This window comes from Lonchura striata, chromosome 13 (assembly GCF_046129695.1).
Source record: "Lonchura striata isolate bLonStr1 chromosome 13, bLonStr1.mat, whole genome shotgun sequence".
Classification (NCBI taxonomy): domain Eukaryota; kingdom Metazoa; phylum Chordata; class Aves; order Passeriformes; family Estrildidae; genus Lonchura; species Lonchura striata.
The window spans coordinates 10,144,773-10,166,916 of NC_134615.1; the positions used below are offsets into that span (position 1 = coordinate 10,144,773).

The 22,144-nt window shown below is 38.8% G+C and overlaps 2 protein-coding genes across 8 annotated transcripts in view; one reads left to right on the forward strand and one right to left on the reverse strand.

The window, feature by feature from the left end:
- The window catches only part of ITFG1 (integrin alpha FG-GAP repeat containing 1), a 72,926-nt gene extending 60,727 nt beyond the window's left edge, over positions 1–12,199 (reverse strand). The window contains exons 1-6 of the mRNA XM_021540304.2: positions 11,996–12,199; positions 8,702–8,774; positions 7,179–7,324; positions 5,458–5,515; positions 4,804–4,878; positions 2,286–2,380 (exon numbers count right to left, since the gene is read on the reverse strand). Coding sequence (XP_021395979.1) covers positions 2,286–2,380; positions 4,804–4,878; positions 5,458–5,515; positions 7,179–7,324; positions 8,702–8,774; positions 11,996–12,179 — 631 coding nt within the window. The 5' untranslated portion in view covers positions 12,180–12,199. The remainder of the gene's footprint in view (positions 1–2,285; positions 2,381–4,803; positions 4,879–5,457; positions 5,516–7,178; positions 7,325–8,701; positions 8,775–11,995) is intronic.
- Positions 12,200–12,295: 96 nt separating this feature from the next.
- Positions 12,296–22,144, forward strand: part of PHKB (phosphorylase kinase regulatory subunit beta) — a 70,020-nt gene continuing 60,171 nt past the window's right edge. For 2 of the 7 annotated variants that reach the window (XM_077786320.1, XM_077786319.1), the window contains exons 1-2: positions 12,296–12,422; positions 20,926–21,015. In XM_077786320.1, the coding sequence (XP_077642446.1) occupies positions 12,353–12,422; positions 20,926–21,015 (160 nt within the window). In that variant the 5' untranslated portion in view covers positions 12,296–12,352. Of the gene's footprint in view, positions 12,423–12,456; positions 19,594–20,925; positions 21,016–22,144 lie in introns of those variants that run through there. The other 5 variants (XM_077786318.1, XM_077786315.1, XM_077786316.1 and 2 more) reach the window with 5 other exon arrangements.

Consider the following 22,144-nt stretch of genomic DNA (forward strand, 5'->3'; position numbering starts at 1 on the left):
CCCCTGCATCTTGTCAATACCTCCTTTTTAATTAATATGATTCTAATGTTCACCAGGCCCTGCTCCTAATGAGGCTTTGTTCCCACTGAAGAACAGCTGTGTGGGTGAACACTGAGTCACAGGAACGCTCTCCTCCTCCAGCTCCTGTGAGCCAAGCAGTGTCAGGCCCCATGGAGAACCACTGCTAACCCAGCACTGTGCCCTGCCTGCCCGAGTGCACTTCCCACCAGTGCCACCACTCCTGCACACACCTCCAGCTTTTGTTGTTTTGCCCTTTTTTCCCCCCTAATTTCTATCACCTGACTACTTTGATGACTACCTATGAGTCACTTGCCCAGCTCTGCACAGACACACAAATTAGAACAGACGTGGTGAGAACACTGCACAGGTATTTTTTGGAAGAGGCACAGTGAGACTCAAGGTACAATTTCATGCTTGGTTAAAGGCAGCCTACAACTGCTGCTACTAAAAGAGGAGTCAACCTTTTCCCTGTGCTTACATCAGCTCTGACAATCCTGCATGGCGAGTTGGATCAACTTAATAACTCCAGTGACAATGAACTGTGCTCCTCAGCAGCCCCAGCTCCAAACAGCTACTAGAGCTGATGTCAGGGAACTGCCATAAATGTGCAGGCAGGACTAGACAACTGGCAACTTTTCATTTTGGCAGGAAGCACTCTTGGAAAAACACATCAGTCATTAAATATCAGATATACCGATACTATTTTTCAGCAACATATGTCTTATTCTAGGTTAGTCCCATCTTCATAAGGACAGTAAAAAAAAATTATTACCCCCACTTTAGAAGTAAAACATTACTTTAAAAAAATAAAAATAATAATACTGTAATACTTTCTCCAGTTTTCTTGTCAGAATGAATTATTTTCCTTACAATTTTCCCCAGGTCCCTGTAACAACACGTCCCGCAGCACTAAACATAACACCCTAACGTAGTACCTCAGCCCGAGGTGTCACAGCCTTGCTGTTACAAGCAAGTAAAAGTCAGGATCTTTATGGGAAGAGCTTCACAGGAGCTTCTACTCACATCTTGAGATATAAAAATAGATGTGACTCTATAAAAGCTTCCAGCACTACCCACACAAAGATCCTGACTCTTATTTCTATTTAATAGAGGAGCTTCCACATGCAGCAGCACTAACTAGAACTCTTTGAACATTCTTTAGTCTGGCAGCTGTCAAAAACCTTGAAAAATTGATCAATCTGTGACCGATCAATGTAAGAATCTCAGACTTCTCACCTTTACTCACCTCTGAGTTTATACTTCAATATACTCAACTCAAAATGCTACCTGGAATGCTCATGTATGCTACTTATGCCACTAAAAAAACATTCCAGAAGGCTTCTAGAGCTAAGTGTGTTAGAACTGGTTATTACATGACACTGATTATGGTAAGCAACCATATATTTAATTTTCCAGTTGGAATTTCCACTTGACAGCTTTACATAGCAATGTGCCAGAACTGGATATTACGGTTTGACTGCATGCTAAAGCAATTAACTTAATCCCCAACATTTATAAGCATCTTAATTAAATTTATAGACCCGCCCCTCTCTCATTCCCATGCAACTAAACAGGAAAAAGATAAGCTCTATTTCCAAAATTACCATGTATGAATTGATGTACATTGCACATCTAGCAAAAAAAAGCACTTCAGAATTAATTTAGTATGTGACAAAATTACATTTATCATAATATTTAAATGTGCTTGGAAATATGACCCAGGTATGTAAGTGATAAACAGATTCACCACGGTAACTGAATTGCATGGACAAAATACCCCAACAAAATAAAGGAAGAACACAGTTCTATCAATGACAGAACTAACTACAACATAATAGAATGAAGTAATAATGAAATCCTGAAAAGCAAATTTTAAATCCAGTCTTAAAAACATTTTGCTGACTCAAACTACCTAACTAATTCCATACGCAGGATGAAAAACTGCAGCCCTGATGCAGTTGCCATGAATACTACAGTACAGGATTGTGAAGAGCAGGAAACAACACATTAAGGGTGAACATAATTCAGAACAAGTAGTAGTTAAGATTATCATCCAGAAGTAGCAAATGCTGTTAGGATATTTATTTTAAAAGTTGTTTTTTAAAACCCAGAATTTTCAAATCATAGATATTAAAACTAAGTAGCTGAAAAACTCAAATCAGAAGTAGCAAAATCATATAATTACTGAAGAAAGTTGCAATACATCACATTGACACTTAGCGATAATTATTTTTAGGATGGTATCTAACACTTCTATGACTTACCAGCAGTGAAGTCATTATTTAAATCTATAAAGGCATGAGAGTGTGGTATAAACATTTTGCTTTGAGTTTCCAGCGCAGGATGCCATGACAAGTTCCTACAGACAAGAATAAAAATACATTTCATCAATGTGTAGGGACTGTTAATCATGATAATATTACTTAAAAAACAGTGAAACTTTAAATAAATTGGGACAGAAAGCATGTTCTCCCAATGCTAAGAAAAAATTCCTACTTAGCTTACAATATACTAAGTAATTCCAGTAATTGCTGGAAAGGTTCTGTGAAGGATGATTCATAGCACAGGACTTCAGTTCTATTTTATTAATTTTCTAAAGCAACTCTTTTTATTTTGCACAGAACAGTGTCACTACCCACAAAGTCATAGCTAGTGCCAAGGCTCCAACTGTACTGCAAGTCCTGAGACACTGATCCCTGTCCTTCTCAGTTTCCTCAAGCAGATTTACTTCTGCAAGTACTTCTGGAATTTACTTTCTGATTAATAAACATGAGCAGAAGAAAGCACATGCTGTTAGAGCAGTTCATGCCTGCTGCATGGAAATACAATATTTCAGCTCACCTAAAAATCAATACATGAATTAAACTTGCACATTATGATGGACTACTAGCTAATTATGTAATTTTCCAAGCAGGCGATATTTTTATTTATTTATAAATATACATGCCCTGCCTGTTTCTGTTCTAAAAATGGCTGAACTTCCAGCACACCTCCCTGTTAGCAGTGATTTGAAGTGCAACAGATCTTTCAAAAGTCGCAGTGGCTGAATAATCAGATATATGACTTTAAGGACCCTTAGCTAAAACACTCAGGAAAATCTCAATATGCACTATACAACAGCAGGAAGAAATACTACTACTAGTTGGGAATTTCTTTATTTATTCCAGTGACATTACATACATATTATTGAAGTCCTTTTCTTCCTTGGCTAATTTATGGTAAGAAAATAAATAAAATTCTGATTACTTCCCAAAGACCATAACTAAGTCTTAGAAATATTAAAATGCATCACTTAATATTAAAGAAATAATTAAGCATTTTCTCTAGGTTTTTCTATGTATTCAGTCTTGGAAGATTGCCAATGAAGTCAGTCATGCAGCTCTAGAATAAATCTCAAAACATTCTGGATTAAAATATAGAAGTGCTTTTCTAATCAGATGACAAGGCTGTTTTCCATGAACAAGACATGGCTTATGCTATTACCTATAGCACTCAGTCTTATTTTGAGCTATGATGAGTAAGTTTATTTGTATCTTAAAGTTCCTGAAAGAATTTCTTCAACAAAATGAAACAAGTCTTTCCCACTTTTCCATTTCTTCAAAAGCTCATACAATTTATTTTATGTATAATCATTGCAAAGTGTTTAGAAACATCCTTGTGAATCTCCAATCTGTTTCATAAGCCAGCAGTACAAGTATGGTGATACAATTCAAGTTGTGATTAATGAACAAAAGCATATTGCCAAGAAGGGAATAACTTTCACTGACACATTCAGATGTTATTTATCCTAGGAAAGGAGAAGAGACAGGAACTCAGGTATAGAGTTTTTTTAATTTTCAAATGATAGACTTTAGATTCTTGGTTCAAGTTGAGATACTGCTACTTTATATTATTTGGTTACAGACTGGTTCTTCTGAGCCAGTAGAGACACAACCTTTTGTTATGCTTTGATTTCAGCATTCATATCCAAAACAGTTAAAAATAATCCTTTGCACAGTCCTTGCTAAGCATTTAAGTAGGCCATTACTTTTACACCAGTATTTGATAACTGGTCCCATGCTAGAAATTTCAGGGCTGCCAGAAATTTTAATAATGCAACTTAGTCCTCTTTGCTGCAATTTCATCTCATAAGGCTTCAGTCAACTTGCATTTGCTCATGAGTGGCCTGAGGCACTCCTTAACACAAGGGATTTGATACAGATATCACTTGTATGCATACTTGTGTTGCTACTTAGTCACCTCTGCTTTATGTCACTTCATAAATTTCTTCTGTATTTTCCTTAATATATATAGTTCAATACCCTTACATCCTGCACTTCCTGTGCTTTAGATTTCCTATGGTGTCCAATCTTCCCATTACAAATCATTTCCCAGACAGATGAGAGCTTTTTTTTTTAAGTTTACCCCAAACACTTGCAGATTTTTCTTTTGCCATCTGTTCCAGTAGTTCTTACATCATCAACCTGAAAGCATCTTTTTTAGAGCACAAGTTCCATAACACAGATTGTAATACTAAATATCAAAAGTGCACTAAACAAATGAGACTATAACTTCTTGGAACTAACTGTTCCTATTTCTGATGTCTATTATCATTGTCTCTGTTTTCTCAGCTCTCATGGAACTTCTACTTGCCCTATAAAATAAGACCTTAAAGAGCAGATGAAGAGTGTCACAATGTTTGCCACGGACAGAAAGAAGATTCACACACAAATCCTGCACTTGAATGGGAAGTGGACAGACAATGCCCAAGTTCCAAAGCTGAGCCCCGAGCCCTCGGCTTACCCGCCCAGCAGGATCTGCGGCTTACTCGAGTCGCTCGTGACACCGAACACGTCAGGAATCAAGTCTCCATTAAAGCTGAAAATGGAACACAATGGCAGTACCACCTCAGTCAGCACAGGAGTTCAAACCACCTGCTCTGAAACTAATCTGTACTCATTTTCCCACCGTGAAGAACTCTCAGCTGTGAGCCAGCTCTGAATTTTGGCTCTTGTCTGAGTTGCTGGTAGCAGTAAAGGTCTATTAGTGCTTCACACTCTGCCTGTGCTTTGCCTTACAGATTTACCTCCCTCCAGTTTTGTTCAGCATTTCACACACAAGCAAGCACATTGTGAAAGGGATATTTGCTCATTTTGGTAAGCCATTAAGGTTTTTTCTTTAGAATGGCTTTTTTTTTTTCTGAATACTCACAGTACTGAAATGAAAGAAATTAAAAAAATTATGTAGCTACTATTGCCAGGGTAATATAATATACAAGAACTGTAAAGGTAACTATTTTGGTTCATCATCTTTTGTTGGATCAGTTGACATTACACAAACCACCCTGCTCTTAAAAGATAAAGAGCATGTGTTTGAAACTTTATCATTAAAATATATTTAAGTTGCTCTTAGTCACCACTATAAATGTGGTTTTCTAAAAAAGTAGGTCATACTTACTCCATTACTAGAGGCTCATCTTGAAAAGTCTTATTTAACACAGTTTTATGGTTAAGATCTGAAAACAGAAGATATTAACTTGATTCAGTTACCAATATATTCTGACATTTGCATTTTCAACTAAGACATAATTCTTCTATTTATTTAAAACCATCAGTTTTATGATTTAAAAAAGGCACCACTTAATATAAAGAAGCAAATGGCTTTGTGAAATTTTGCAGGAAAGGTGAGTTACAGTCACTGAAGGCTTCTTCCATCTCCACTAAACTCCTCAACAAATTATTCCAAGTAGATCTTAGTGAAACCTATTTCTCTGTATGACTGCAATCACACATATACAGGAAAACTGGAACAGCTGGGATGAAGACTAAAAGGCTAAAAGTTTAACATTCATTGTATGTTAGACTTCTGTTTATTGTTTTGTCACTGTAAATAACATTCTTAATTATACTCACTAAGTATTTGAAATCAGCAATAAAGGTAGACTTTCTAAATGGGAAGGGAGGACTAAGCTCCAATCAGGTTTTCACCTTAGACTTCATTTTTACTTGTAATCCAAACTCCTTGCCAGATTATTCCCATTTCCCTCCTCTCTCCACATTGTCTTTACAATTTCCACATTCCACACAACAGTCCCCTCCTATTGACTTGTCTGTCACACTTCCATTACCCAGGGAGACACCCCATACCTTGCCAGTGGCCTCAGCAAATACCAACCACTGCCTGAATTTTTAACCTCTGATTCCTCCTCCAGGCCCCATACGCTCATTGTGTTTCCCCCAACACTTGGGTTTTTTTCTGAAACAAAACAGAATAACTTAATCCAAGTCCTCATATTCTTTCCAATACTAGAGGTACCTTCTATTCCCTTAATATTTGACTCACTGCACTTTTCCAGGTTGCTTGTTTCAGCTCTGATTAAAGCCAGAAGCAATGGTGTCTGAGGCAAACTTGTCTCACCTGTAACTATGTCATAACACAGTTTACAATAGTGATTATTCTTCAGTAGTTTTTGTGGATTAAATAGTATTGTCTTTTGCTTATCTGTCCTTGTTCAAACGCTAAATTCTTCCCCAAACCCTTTCCTAGCAAAGTCAACAAAAAAAAAGAGGAGACCTTAAGAGTTTACACAAACCATGACTCTACCTCAAGACAGAATCAGCCATACGTCAAACACTGCTAAGAGACTCTAGAAAACTCAATTCTAAAGGTTTTGAAAACTTAGCAATAGATATTCTAGAAACCTTTCTTCCAATACTCACTTTAGTGTGTCACTGTCTTTAAAGAATTTCATTTAATATAAGTATTATATTACTGGTGGTAGGTTTAGTTATGCGATTTTGAAAGTTGATGCACTAAAGTTCACAGCAGGTTCCCTGTGCATTTTAAACTGAAGATAAATCTTTTGAGCTAGTCTTTGTGAAGCTGACATGCATGATGGGGAAGCCATGAGAAGCAGCTCTTCAGTTAATACGTATTGCCAAATTAGAATAATGTTTGGTTATCTGTTGCATAATATACTGCAAGTATTGTTCTCTTTCATTAATTATTGAACACAGCTTAACAGCAGGATAATATATGGGTGTGAAGCTGAATAGCTGCTAATCCCTATTTTAGTTGTAAAATAATCATTACACTGTAAAAATGAGTTGTAACTTCTTGACAACACTTTGAATTAAGAAGTCTGACAATCTTACTAAGAACCAGTCTCAGCAACTCACCTAATGTTTGGTTGTGTCCCCAGAAAATAAACACTGAAAGTTCATCTTTGCCATGACTTGGGGCCTGCGTAGTGAGGAGGACATCCATTTGGGAATCTCCATCATAATCTCCAGGAACTACACTGGTTATGGTGACACCGAGGGATCTGGAATTAAAAACAAAAGCCTTCACATGCAAATAATTGTAAAAAAAAGGTGAGTATGTAAAAAGCACTTGTGTGGTTAAAGGCTTGTCCAATTATTTTTGGTTCAATACAATGTTACCCTTCAACTACCTGGTTTAGGATAAAGTCCTTGCCTATTGCAAAAGTGTCTCAAAATCAGCCTGTCTTTGTCTAAGGAAAATGACATTTTAACTCTGAACTTCAGCTATCCAACATTCTTCAGCCATATTCTGTTTGTAAATGCTATCTGCACTTCATTAAATCCTCACATTTGTTGTAGAACCAGTCAACCAAAATGTGTTACAGTGAGCAGGATCTTTTGGTTGCATTCCAGGAGCAAGAACATAAGGCAACACGAGCTGTTTAAAAACAGCAGGAGTCGGGCACAGGTAGATTTTTAAAAAGACAATGCCATTTCCTCCTACCTTCTACTAGGTTTTACTACTCCTTCCTACCTTTGTTTGTTCTATCTTTTTTTGTTCGCTTACCTACTCAGATTCTGCTTTACACACACAAACACAGATCACATTAAGGATTAAAAGCAGATCCTTTCTAATGCACTAAAGAAATTAGTTTCTTCCCAGACAGGAGGGAATATGGAAAGATAAAAATATGTAGAATACAGAAGATGAAGCTGAGCTATAAAAGCAATTTAACTTTTCATAAACATAATACTATTGGTAAGCATTATTCATAAGCAATCACCATAATAGTATTACAGGATATTAAAGCTAGACATATATATGCACATATAAACAGATTGGTTTACAGGTATTAAAAACTGATGTTTTTTAAAGGCCACATGTAAACTTGTAAAGGAACATCTCTACATAGAAACACCAGAACACCATCTTTCAGATCTCTTCCAAATCAGATTATTTTGGCTGGATTCCATTAGTAACCACAGCAAATGGATGAATTTCCCTGAAAACATGTCTTGGGATCGATCCTAAACCCACCCACCACAAATACCTATGTATGCTATGGAATGACAGTTTTCTTCACTAGAATATACAGTCCTGAAGATCCAAATCAAGTGCAAAAATACCTCAACATATGGGTATTGTAAATACTGATTTGAGGACAAAACCTAAACCATAAGTATTCCATAAAGGGTGTGAAGTAACACTTATTAGTAAACAACATGAATGACACAACTCATCTCTATAGACTCTGTCATCTGACCAACAAAACAAAAATGCATCAGGACACAGATCAGGAAGTTGGTCAAAGAACTGTAAGGGCAAGATGAACAAGTCAAGTAACAAGGGCACAGACAATTGCAGGCAGCTCCCACTGAGTGCAGAGAGGCCCTTCCAAGGCAAACAGGCTGTGGCAGCACTGAACAGCCATACTTACTTCATTGGTAGCTTAACACGGGGCTTAAAGTAGGGTTCCTTCTGGTCAGCCAAAAAGATCACCAACTCATTTCCTGCCAAGGCAAGCAAGACCATGAGCAACAGAGGGAAGACTGGAAATAGCTTATATACAAACCCAACGTTCAAACAACTGCCACAAATGACCATTCCCCACAGCAGCAAAAAACTTTCAAAGATGTCTCATACCACTATTTCCCCCTCATTCAAAAGGAGGCAAAGGAGCACTTCTTCAACACAAAGTCAGTTGCATCTCAAAGGAATGCTAATATCACTAATCTTCTTTGGGGGTTTAGTGTTAGAATTTTCTCTCTGTTATTTTTATCACATTGCTTAAAATAAAACTTTTTGTAATGAATTAAGAAATATTATACATGGAAAAGTAATAGGCAGCAGTTCCACAAAACTAATTAAAGTTTAAAAACTAACTCAAATTAATTCTTTTAATACTCTGTCTCACATAGAAGGATATTATACTGCTTTCCATGTCAGCTGCCCAAAGCACTTTAAAGGAAACTCAGAATTTGTTTGGTTCCCTGCAGTGTCTCCTCATTTAGAGGCAATGATACAAGCATAATTTCATTATTTCAGGACAATGTAAATAAAAGCCCATATTTTATATTGCAGAAATAACTGAAATTCAGGGAAGAAAAGAATTTTAGCCTCAGTGATGAAATAAAATTTTCAGTCAGTAAACCACAATACACACACACCTCTGTAAGTAAAACATAGCTCACAGTGCAATAATTGTATTTTTTTCTTTCATTCTCCAATAAACCCAGCTGCAGCACCACAAAATCATTCTCTGAAAAAGAATAATTCTAAGGCTCCAAACCTGAGCTACTACAGTACTTTTTAAGAGCACTGTTTCATGGCAGAGTTCACAGCTGTGACATGCTAGAGAATACAAGGCTTCTCACTAGGAAACAAAAGGCACCTGCCACAAACCTCTTGAGGAGAATGAGAATCCACCACCAAATGACTTAATGACCAGGAGCCCTTTCAGAGGCCAGCACAGGCCCAGGGTAACACTGCCTGAGCTGCAGCACACGTTCCTGGATGAGGGAAAGGCCTGGCACAGGAGCCTGGGGCTGCCTCAGCTTGGAGCAGCACATCTGGGAACAGCACAGTTCACACCTGCTGAATCTGAACTCCCATTTCACACCTCACACTTTCACCTGCCTTTTTATTGGCTATTTGGTAAAGTCATGACCAGGATGAAGAAGCAAATGTATTTTTACACATACCAGGTTCCAAGTTAGTAGCAACGCTGAGAAGTGAGATCTTTTGGTCATTAGAGATATAAAAATTTCAGCTCACTGCTCATCAATACTCAAATTAACTATTAAAAATTACTACATTAACAGAAAACAGCATTACCATGCCACTACAATCAATCCTAAATGTTGTTTGCAGTTCTCTATTCTTTTTGAGATAAGACAACAGTAAGAAAAAAACAGTGCATTGGAAGGTGTGAAAAACCAGGAAAATTTCCATACAAACAACAATTATGTAGATTGGAGGTCTTCAGGCTGACTATCTGTGTGACATATATCACATACACACACATATATGTATGCATGAAATAAACACAGAAGTTTCCCAGATTCTCCAATGAAATGCAGCAGGTGAACATGGGAATCTTCACTCACTGCCTGTACTTCCAGCAGAAGCATCAAGCATAACCAGAAGCTGGTACATGAAACAAGCAACCAGCACGAGCTTCCCCACTGAACTGTTACATGCAGAGACTCACAAAACAACTAACTGGATGCACAATTCCATTCATTTGTAGATTCTGAGTTTCAAAAAGTGACTAAACCCAGAGTCCACTGGTACTTTGGAACTGGTCTTGCAACAGGATATTTCTGGATCTGGATTATCCCTTACATTCAGTGAGTTTACTATTTCTTACAAAGATATGAGCACAATCTGATTTTCTCTTATGCATCTGAGCATATGGAACATTAGTCTCACTCTACTGAAGTAATGCAAGATCAGAAAAATAATATATATCCAGCCAAAGGTCCAAGACATCATCCCCATTTCTTTATTAAGGGTCAGGATTATTAGGACTGGGCTGCTTTACAGATTCCTGTTCCTCAAAGTCTCGTGTCATCTCCATTGCTCATTTCCTCACGCTGTTTCAATTGGCTGTCATTAATCCCACCATTTAGAACTACTACCTTTTGTTTTGAGAGAATTCTGTAGTTAATTTTCACCAACACTTAAGTTACAAAAAATAATGTTTCAGACCATGTGATTTCTGATTTTTACAATAAGTACCACACAGGAAAATGATTTATCAAGTGCTGCTATAGAGACATAAAGAAATCACGAATCTCATTTCTGAAACTTGTAGCTATTCACATTTTTATATGCACTCATCTGAAAGATAAGAAAGTAAAAATTACAACTCTTATCATAGACATTCATTTAAATATGCCCATTTTTTCAGTAGATGAGCCAGTGGTGCATTTGCAGGGAGCCATGCATTTCAATAACTCAACTAGATGGGAAAGTCACTCATGCTTTACCAAAGCTACTTAGAAAAACATTTCTGAGATGGAAAGAATAAAAAAAAAAGGTAAATCTAAGAATAAATTTACTTTCTTAATGTGTTTCAAGAAAGTAAAATATTCCAATATTGATGTCTGCAAATAACATTGACCACTGAAAATAAGCCCTGATTTGAGGTCTCCCCATATCTGAAGCCTTAAGAGAAACTTGTGGCAAGTGACAGCTGTAACAAATTTATTTACCCTGACATTTTAACATAATGCTCAAAGTAGGATAACGTGCAATTTTTCCTCCACATCTGTGAAATGTCCACCTTTGTTTCCCAAAATATTGTGAAAGCAGGAGCAAAATAATTTGTGACCATTCAAGTTGTAGGATGAAGTCTCTATTTCACAACCATAAATTCAACTTTAAAAAAAAAAAATGCGCCTTATATGAACCATTCCAGTGCAAACTGAATACCGTATTCCACACAGGAATACCTAGGAGCAAAGCAAGTGTCAGTTCCACCCTGCAAACGACGCTGTGCTCACCACGCCGGCCCTCGGCGACACAGCCGGGGCGCTCAGGGCGCGCTGGGGGAGAGCGAGCAGGCGGCACGGCAGAGATCGCGGGGACCGCGGGAGCAGCGTGTCCCGGAGCCCCAGCCCCGCCGTCTCCCCGCGCGGGGCTGTCCCCGCTTGGCCGTGAGGGGCCCGGCTGACACCGCCCGTGCCCCGCAGCCCCGCGCCTGCCGCCGGCCCGGCCGCGCACTCACCGCCGCGCAGCACGAACAGGTCCGTCTGCTTGTCCGAGTTGAAGTCGCCGAAGGCCGCCAGGGTCCCGCGGGCCTCGGGCCCGAAGAGCTGAGCGGTCACGTTCTGCAGCGCTCGGGCGGGCCCCGCCAGGGCCAGCAGGGCCAGCAGCGGGGCCAGCGGCGGGCACGGCCCGCGGGCCCCCATCACGCACGGCCTCGCCCCGCCCGCGCTCTGACGGCAGCGGGCGGGCCCGGCCCCGCCGGCCGCGGTTTGCGGCAGCGGCGGCGGAGCCTGCGCGGGCGCTTTACGGCGGGAGGCAGGCAGGGCCCGCCCGCTGCCGCGCAGCCCCGCCGGCGGCTCTCCGCGACCGCTCCGCCATGGCGGCGACTCACATGGCTGACGTGAGCTGGAAGATGCTGGAGCTGCGCGCTCGCTCCAAACGCTCAGGTCTGACCTCTTGGCTTGCCCGGGAGGAGCTCCGGGGATCCCCGTGCCTCCCGCCACTCCCCGCCCCGCTCCCGGCCCGGGGCTGTTTCCCGGCCCCGCCGCGTCTCTCGCGGGTGGCGGTGCCCGGGCGGGCCCGGCCCCGAGGGGCGCAGGGGGCACGCGGCGGTGGCGGGCACGGCCCCAGGGCGCTCAGCTGCCCCCTGTGCCGCGGGAGCGCAGGCGGCTGCTCGTGGCGTGTTCAGCACCGCAGCTCCAAAGGGTTTAGAGGAAAGTACCAGCTCCTAAGGTTTCTCTTAGGTAAAGGTAGCTGTTTTACAGCGAGGGAAGTTCGTGTTCTGAGCGTGGGGCAGCTAAGTTCTGGCCTAAACCAAAGGGTGATGTTTGCCAAGTTAGCCTGAATTTCTGAACTTCAAAAAACTAGGAGTTTGATTTTTTTTTTTTTTAAGTAAAATGCACTCATACCAGGCGTTTAGTTGTTCTAACGGGAAAAAGTTTTCCAGAAGATCCCTGTGTTTATTTATACACCATACATGCTTGTAACAGTTGTTACTTATTTGCGTGTTTGGTTGTGTTTGTTGTGCTAGTAACTGATCAATCAGTGTGAGTCCAAAACGGGGCTTCATGAGGGCTCTAAAGAATTGATTGTTTAAAGTCTAGTCCGATGAATTTGGCTGTAACGGTTCAGTGTGTGTGCAGATGGATTGGCAATCCCGCGCTGAGGAGCTGTCAGTGTGCTCCCGGGGACTGACGGACGGAGCCGAGCGCTCCGCGGAGCCGGGGCTGTGAGAATGCCGAGCCCGGGGCAGCGCACGGGCTCTGGGAATGCCCTGCAGGGTCAGGCCTGTGGCTGCAGAAACACTTCACTTTTTCTTGACTCCTGCTGCCTGCTACTTTTTTTTTTTCTTTTTTTTTCCTTATTTTTGGTGCCTGTTACAAAATTTCTTTTTTGTTACATGTATAAAGAATTGTATTTTTAGCAATGACGGACTGTAGTTCGCTTCCATCTTTCCGAGTTCATACAGATTTCGTTCAGAGATTATCTAGGGATTTGTTCATGGCATTTTGTATAGCACCTGAAGAAATTTGCTCAAGAAATAAACATTATTTTAGTTGAAAAGTTTTTTGGATTAAAGAGTTGATTTAAAAATCAAATTTTATTTTATATCTTTCAGGTAACATTCATATCTAAAAATAAAAATAATGTTCTTATATTTTAAGTTTACTGTCGTGTCTTTATGTTGAAATTTGTATAACTTCAGGGCTTTTTTACTTCCTTCCTGGCCCTGTCAGAAGGAGACATGATTGGGATTATCAGAGAAAGTCACTGAAAGTCCCCCACATTTCTGGTTTGGGTGAGGCTTCTGCTGGAGTCCCAGCTCACAGAAAGCACTATTTTGTTTGGTTTGAGGTTTTTTGGTTTGAGTTTGTTTTCTTTTTTTTTTTTTTGGCTGAGGCCTATGCTGGAGTCTCAACTCACAGAAAGCACTATTTTCTTTGGTTTGAGGTTTTTTGGTTTGAGGGGTTTTTTTTGGCTGAGGCGTGTGCTGGAGTCTCAACTCACAGAAAGCACTATTTTCTTTGGTTTGAGGGTTTTTTTTTGGCTGAGGCGTGTGCTGGAGTCCCAGCTCACAGAAAGCACTGTTTTGTTTGGATTGAGGCACTAGTGTGCTTCTTGGAGTAAGATGTAGTAAACACTGAGTATAGACACACGTGCCTGAAATGCTGCAGTGACTCATGTTTTATAGCCTGCAGCAATGGATCATGTAAGACTCAAATCCTGTAGGAGGGAATTTGTGTCCTCATGCTTATGTGTAATAAATTATGAATTACTTTTTTTTCCAGTAAAACCAAATTTTATTCAGAAGTTTTTGTTTCCCTTCCTGAAGCAATAAAATACTATTTCATTTGTCGCTACTCTGATTATGAGCAGATTCTAAAGATAGCAGTTCATTAGTTAAAAGCCCCTGAATTTTTCTTACTTTAAAAAAGATGAACTTTAAAGATTTGAAAAACTTGTCATCATAATTACGGACACGTTTTTCCTATTGTATATTCCAAAGTGGAAGATGACATACCTTTAATAACTGAGATATTCAGTGCCATAAGTAATGTATATGACTGCAAGAAACATGCTGGTGTAGATTTCACATGGGATGGAAGCAGCAGTAAGCATAAGCAGAGTTTTAGCTCCTTATCATTGTTACTTAACACATTAGTGTGCACTAGTTAAATCAGTATTTTTATTTTATCTTGAAATATATATCAAAGCTCATGTCAAATATCCAAAAGATGGGATTTTTTTTTTTTTTTTATAAACTGTGTCCTTTCACTCAGATGGAGTAAATGACAAAGTTTCATAGAAGTAAAAGCAAAATAAGACCAAGAGGTCAGTGTAGAAGAAGGAAACATACGTAATGAAAGTTTGTGTTGTGCACTCTGTTGTGTTAATAACTCCACTAACATTGCTTTCACTTAATTTAATGCTGATTGCCTTTAACATTTACTAAACAGTTTTGAAAATTACTGTAGCTTAGCCTGAGACGTTTGTGATTAGCTGCACCAATTTGAAATGGCCAGTTTGGATGATGACAGAGCCTCCTCTGCGCGTGCTTTTTTAGAATTTGGTAAGTGTGCAGTTATGTGTTTTGTTTTTGTATGTGGCTATTTAATTCAACAAAAAATAATTGTATTTTGTTTCATACAGTGTTCTCTGTTAGTAGTTTTTAGCACTGTACAGCAGAACTTAAAAATTTGAAGTCTTTCAGTAAAAATTTCTGAAAATTGTAATGTACTTAGACTGAAATCTACTATCAAATCTCCATGTTTTGTTTGTTTAAAGTTCCTGTCAGTATCCCTCAGTGCAACCATCTCTGAACTCAATTTTCTCTTTTAAGATGACAGTCATGTGAAATGTGCATTATGAATGCTGTTTGTAATTGACTCCTAAAAAACCCCAGTGTGACTGGTTTCGAGATAAGTAAAATTTCTGGTTAGTCCGTCACTGGTTACAAAGTTGGACATTTGGAAATTAAGTGGAAGCAAAGTAAAGCCCCTTGGCACAGCTTCTTCTCAGGTACAACAGAAGCTGAAATATATGAAGCTGTCAAGAGCATTCCTGTGTGTTTTGAAGGGAGTGTGACTGGGGTGAGATGTATCCATATGTGACACCCTGTGATGGGGGAGAACTCTTGTGTAGTCCTTGTTGAAACACAATAGCAGTACAAGTGCTGGTGAGAGTGACCAGGTAAGGGGACACAACTGAGTGGCTTGGACTCCCCTGCCCTTCCTGTGGGTTTTCAGTTTTGCCTCTCTGACCATCAAAAATGTGATGTGTTGACAGCATAAAAAAAAAACCCAAAAAACCAACTATTTCCTAATTCTTATATAGATATCTGATGTTTCTCTTGTTATGATGCAAAATAAATATTTTTAGTAGTTTAACACCTATTGTTTTGAATTCTCAGAAATGGCAATGCCTGCCTTGAGTATCCTGAGTGGTTTCCTGCCTTGCTTGTAGCGTTTACAAGGCTTGTGTGGTAGACTTGGGCATTTTGGTTATGTGAAGCTCCTGTGTACTGGCATGATGGTCAGTATTTTATTTCTGGTGTTCAGTAGCTTTTGTTGTTTGTGTTGTTAGTTACTGTAAATCCTAAAATCAGTGGTTTCCATTAAGTATAATATACAGGATAGAGAGCTACCTTCAGATGATTAGAAAATGGAGAAAGGACAGAATAAATTGCTGGGTATTTTTTTCTTTTTCCTCTGTGGTGACTAGTGACAGGCCCTGAAGAAATGGTTGGAGCTGTGTCAGGAGGTTTAGGTTGGATACCAGGAAAAAGGTTCTTCACCCAGAGAGTGGTTGGGCACTGGAACAGGTTCCCCAGGACAGTGGGCACAGCACCAAACCTGACAGAGCTCAGGAAGAGTTTGGACAATGCTCTCAGACACTGGGTGCCATTCTGGGCAGGGCCAGGAGCTGAACCTCGACAATCCTTGTGGGTCCCTTACTATTCAGGATGTTCTGTGACTCTATGAAATACTAGCTGAATTACTTGCACAGTGTAACACGTGATTTTTCTTGATAAATGATAGTTTAAAAGCTTTGTCACTTTAATGCTATTGAAATTAAACTATTACAAGATTTTACTCATTTTTACCCATTTGTTATTGTCACTCAACCAGGGTAACAATTCATACTTTTTGCTTACTTCTGCTGTGTATTCAGGTAGAGGAATACTTCAATACCTTTTCTGTCTGCCTTTCCAAGCCCTTCTCCTTGTGTTTCTTTACCCTGTTTTGTTGAACAGTTAAGTCTGGAAGGGTTGTCAGCCTTTTGCTCAAAGCAGGATCAACTATGAGATCATAGTTTCCTCCTGTATGTAGTGATTAAATATCCCCTTGTGATATCATTTCTTAAACTTTGCTGTGAGTAGAAATAAAATCCTCTTTGGTCCCAGTGACTTCTGTAATGTGAAGCTGCCACTGCCCTTACGAATGCTGAGTAATGAAAGTTACAGTGATCTGAGGTCCAGGGCTTGCCTCTGTCTCAAGTGTTTGATTATGTCCAGACCTAATGTCACATCAGAGGCTGTGATCAGTTTCAATTCTTATCAAATCTACAAAGAAATCTTGTGTTCTCAGCTTTTTTATTTTGGCCTGGCCTGATTTAATTATACAAACCAATGTTTTCTTTTGTTATTCTGGCATGTGAAATATTAGAAATAAATTTCTTGCCATGTTGCTTCCATTTGTTTGGGATTAACTTTGTGGAAGTGTTCGTTTATATTAATTCTGTACTTTGAAAGATTTGAATAAGCTGTCCTTGTTGAAATATGCAAGTCTTTATCCATAGACTTGGTACACAATCCCATTCTAATCCCTATTTTTCTTTAATATCCACAATTACTGCCATCTTCAAGGATGTGTGTGTGTCCAAAGCTTCCATATATACAAACTGGGGAGCAGAGTTGTTTTAAAGCCATTTTGGCCATAGCTTCTGAATCCAAACATTTGGACAATTCATATCTCTTCCCTGAAGAGCAGTTAAGGTTAATCTCAGGTATTACTTGAATAAAAATAAAGTGGATGGGAAAGTAGCATCGGGATGACACAGTATTTTCAGTATCTAGAGGTTGTATATACATAGGGTCGGCATTTCTTCCTGTTCTCTATTACTTTGAAGGGAATCTCTATCATTTTTAGTGATTATTCGACTTAAAAAATGGTGAAATCATGTTACTGTGGGACCTGTAAATGGTAGGAAATGAAAGGGGATTATTTTTCCTTTGAGTGTTCTCTTATCAGACATTAATTATATGAACACAGGAAGTGACACTGTGATTTTTATCAGTTTTTTACTGATTTTGAAGTAGGTACTCCCTGCAGCAATGCACTTGTGGTGTAAGGAAATAATGGGCACACTTCATTCTTTGTAGGAACAAAAACCGAACTCCCAAATACCCTATTTAAATGTTGGATGGGGTTGTTACACCACTAGGCAGCAGAAGAAATAGTAAATCAACAAAACAGGTTTTTATGTTCTTCCTAGCATACCTACATATTTGCCTAAAATAAAACTCACACTGTAAGGTTATAATAAAGTGATGTATTTATGAAAAACAGTATTTAAAATTAATGTCCTCATTCTGTTTCTTCTGAATGCTGCTGTACAAAGCGAGACCTCCAGGGTCCCATTTGCAAATGTCACTCTATTATGTTTAGAGTACTGCAGTCTTGCTGTTGTCATCTCTTTAAAATGTTTATTTTTTTAGTTTGAAAACTGATTTGAAATATATAATTGAAAATAGCTTTCTATGACAGGTTTCTATCTTACTGAAATGAACTCAAATAGATTTTGGTTGAGGCTGTAGACTGGCATTTTTTTTAGCCATCCTTAAAATAGCTTCCTCTGTGTTATGGGCTCTCTCCAAAATCTCAAGGAAGGAGCAGCTTCGTGTTTGTCCTGACTGTTCCTTGCTTTGATTAGGTTGTGATAATAATGAATGTAATTTACCACATGATTTCTCCAGGAGGATGCTGTAGACACCCAAGCAAAACATAAACTATATAGATGCTAATAAGGAGTTAATGAAAAATATGTGGAAAACTTTGATTTAAACAAGTTCTCCTTATAGTAGGAGTAATTTTAGGGAACATTTCAGAAGCATAGAACTATTTTTTGTCAGTTTTTCAAACTTTGAATTCATTTCACGTTTCTGTTCCATCAGCAGTCTACTCTGTTTTACTATATTTCTATTAAAGTTTCAAACATCTAGAATAATGTAATTTGGGGTGGTGTTTGACATTTTCATGCTTCCTGTTCTTCTTTCTGCACTAAGTTGAAGTCTTTGAATGCTCTGAACTAGAAGAATATGCCTGCTTTTTGTTCTTGATACCTTTGTTTTGTTTCTCTGTTGGCCACAGAGGGTCACAGATTGTCTGGTGAGTATTTGAATTAAAACAATTTTAGTTCAGGAACTTTTGACCTGTGTGTATGAGCCTGTGGATGCTCTGTGTGTGTGTCCTGGTGCCACACTGGGGTTAGCAGCCTGCAGGAAGTGGACATTCTGAACCTGTTTCACACACAAAGGATGGTGGATATGCATATGATATTCAGTTAGCTAATCTAGGAGTTAGAATCATTATTTTGCCTTTGAAAAATGTGGTATGTGAATTTCTCATAAAATTGCTGCCTTTTATGCAATGACTTCCTGAAGATTTTTTTCTGTTGTGTATTCTGTCCTTTCAGTACAACACTGTACAAAATTACAGTTACTGCAGCTCACTGTATTGTGTGCTTTTGCAAGATAACTGAATTAATTGTATAACATTTCATGGATAGGGATTCATAGGCTAAAAGAAGTAGAAAAACAAAATAGCTTTGAAAAATGGATTTAAATCGGTTCAGAATGTTCATTATTTATTTATTTATTTATTTTAATAGAAGATACAAAAGCTGTGATATCTTACATGTTTTTCTTTTCCATTACAGAACAATTTTATTTCTCTTGACTTTGTTTTTTTAGGCAATTCAAATACACTGGGTTCTCAGTACTTCCCTTTCAGGCCCTTTCCCATATGAGGAAAGGCTGTAGGAGAAGCTCAGATGGGTTGGGAAGCATCACCAGGACATCCAAGCAGAGCAGGCACCCAGAGTTCTGCTTGGATAGGGGTAGGACTTTTTTCACTCTTGTGCTAGCAAAGCAAATCTAACTCGGGCTGAGGTTTGCATTCTTGAATGGCTAGACATTTTCTTCTCTCCCCCTAAGGACTTGATTCATAAAGCTTCTGTCATCATTCTGCACACGTACCAATTAGATAGGAAAGGACCTCTGAGGTCATCAAGTCCTACATTTGACCAAACACCATCTTGGCAACTGGACAGGGCACTGAGTCCCACATCCAGTTGGCTTTTGAACACTTTTCTTTTTTTTAATTTTGTTTTCTTGATTTCATGGGGCTGAGAGTCCTGTATATGGACAATTACGAGTCTGATGCTTGGGAGCGTGCTGGGGTTGCCAAAGAGGCTCTGTGAAAAGAGGCACTCACTGTGTCCTGCCAGAACTGCTTGGCTGGTTGGGCTGCCATGGCACTGCATTCCCTGAGCTTTTCCAAAGGGCAGGGTGCAGGCTGAGAAAGGAAAATTCTCATTCTTCCTGTTAGCACATGGCTCTCATGGAGTTCTAGCCGTCCAGAACACTGAATAAAGCCTCAGTGATTTGTGGGGGAGAGCAGGATGTTACTCTGAAATTAGAAGATGGAAATGGTTCACCCCAATAATTTTGAATAGGTAGCTCATTTCAGCTCTCAGTAAAACTGACTTTTCAGGTGCAAATAGAGAAGCAGTCAATACATGGGACAGTGAGAATGAAAGATGGACATTTGATAGCATTGTATTTCTCTGGAATGTAGGTAACTTGAGGGCTTTATCTGTTGAACAACTTGCTTAAGCTTTAGCAGCTTGTGGGAACAAGCCAACCCTTATTCTGACATGACATCAGCTGGGCTGACTCTGGTGGGTGCAGATGAGGTTGGGGTAGGTGAAACACTGATAGTGTTGAACATCTTCACCATTTTAGGAGGCAGGTAGGGCAGTAAGAATTGAATATGGTTTACTTTTGTCCCTCTTCTGTTTTCCTGCATATCTTCTGGAATTTTCTCTGTAACATACTTAGGTTCTAAGAAAATGTTCATAGGAAACTCTTAACATTTAATAGTTGTCTTCAATAATTAACTCTACACTTATGTAGCATTTGCTCTAGTTGAATATCTACAAGGCACTGCAGATACAGGTGGAGGTCTGGTTTGTATAGACAGGTACTGTAGAAAAAATTCTCTGAAACTGTAGAGATGGCAACTTTTTTGCTTCAATTGAAATTTGATAAATTATGTTTTTGTATAACAAACATGAAGAAATACCTTAACACAGTAATTGTTAGCACTATTGCAATGATGAAACTGATTTTGATCTTGATTTTTGTTTTCTTTTTTCTTCTTATTTTAGGTTCAATTTATGAGCCACTTAAATGTATTAACCTTCCAAAGCCAGAGGGGGAAACTCTGTGGGATAAATTAAATCATTACTATAGAATTGGTAAGTTAATAATGCTTGAACTAACCCAGATGTTAGTTAGAATTGATATTTGCATGATAAATATCAGTTCTGCATTATTCATACTTAAGGATAGTTTCCTAAACTTCTGCTGGAAGTTTGGAAGGTGCAAAGAGGAGGGCTGAGTTACATTTCTATCTGTAAATCAAAATGTCTGTTTAAAATCCAGTTCAGCTGTAAAATTGAATTTAGAAGTATTTTGGATGAAGGGGTAGCTTAGGATTGTAGCATTGACTAGATACAGCTGAGGAAAAAATTAAATGGACAAAAGCTTTCTTGTAGTACTTGGAACAGTCTGGCAGGTGATCAGTTAGAAGTTCTTTTTGTTATTAATGGTGCCATAATGTATTTTTGTGCTGAAATTTTATTTGTTAGCTAAGTCAACTGTAGTGTTTTTCATTTGATGTTATTTTAAGCCAAAACCATTAAAGAAGCAATGTTTTGTTTTGATTGTTTTGGGTTTTAGGAGGTTTGTATAATGAAGTCCTGCATGTATTCTAAAATCAGGGCTGTTTAATGGCTGTGCAATTGACGGTTTAAAATTAAAGTTTTACTGAGGCAAGGGTACAGAATAGTGAACAATTTCCCCATCATTCTAAAAATGTAGGATGGGATTCCCTTCGTTCAAATGGCTTTTTGAAGTGAAATCTGTACTTGATCTATCCATAGCTGTGTTGCTTTTTGTAGCTGCATTGCTTTTAGCTTTCTTACAGAGGAGATGACTGTTCAGTTGGCTTTTTTAACACTTGGCAGCAACAAATCCATGGTGGTGCTTGCTGTTTATCTCAGCAATTATGCTGCTGCCACAGTAAAAATCTACTATTGAATTTATACTTCATTTATAATAATCTATATTGACTTTTTCAGGTGATATTTTATCAAAGCTTTTGTTATATGATATCAAGACACTGAATATAATGTAAAAAGCTGTAAAACCTTGTAATTTTCATTTAGAATACTTCGAGACTAAGTATTCTACATCGACAATCAAGAGGCCATCTTAAAATTGATGCTTGATAACAATCTATGGAAAACCTGCTTTCCTGTCTTATGCTGAAGAGATTATTGCTAGAAAGGTCATATTCCAGGGCATTAAGCCCAGTTTCAATCT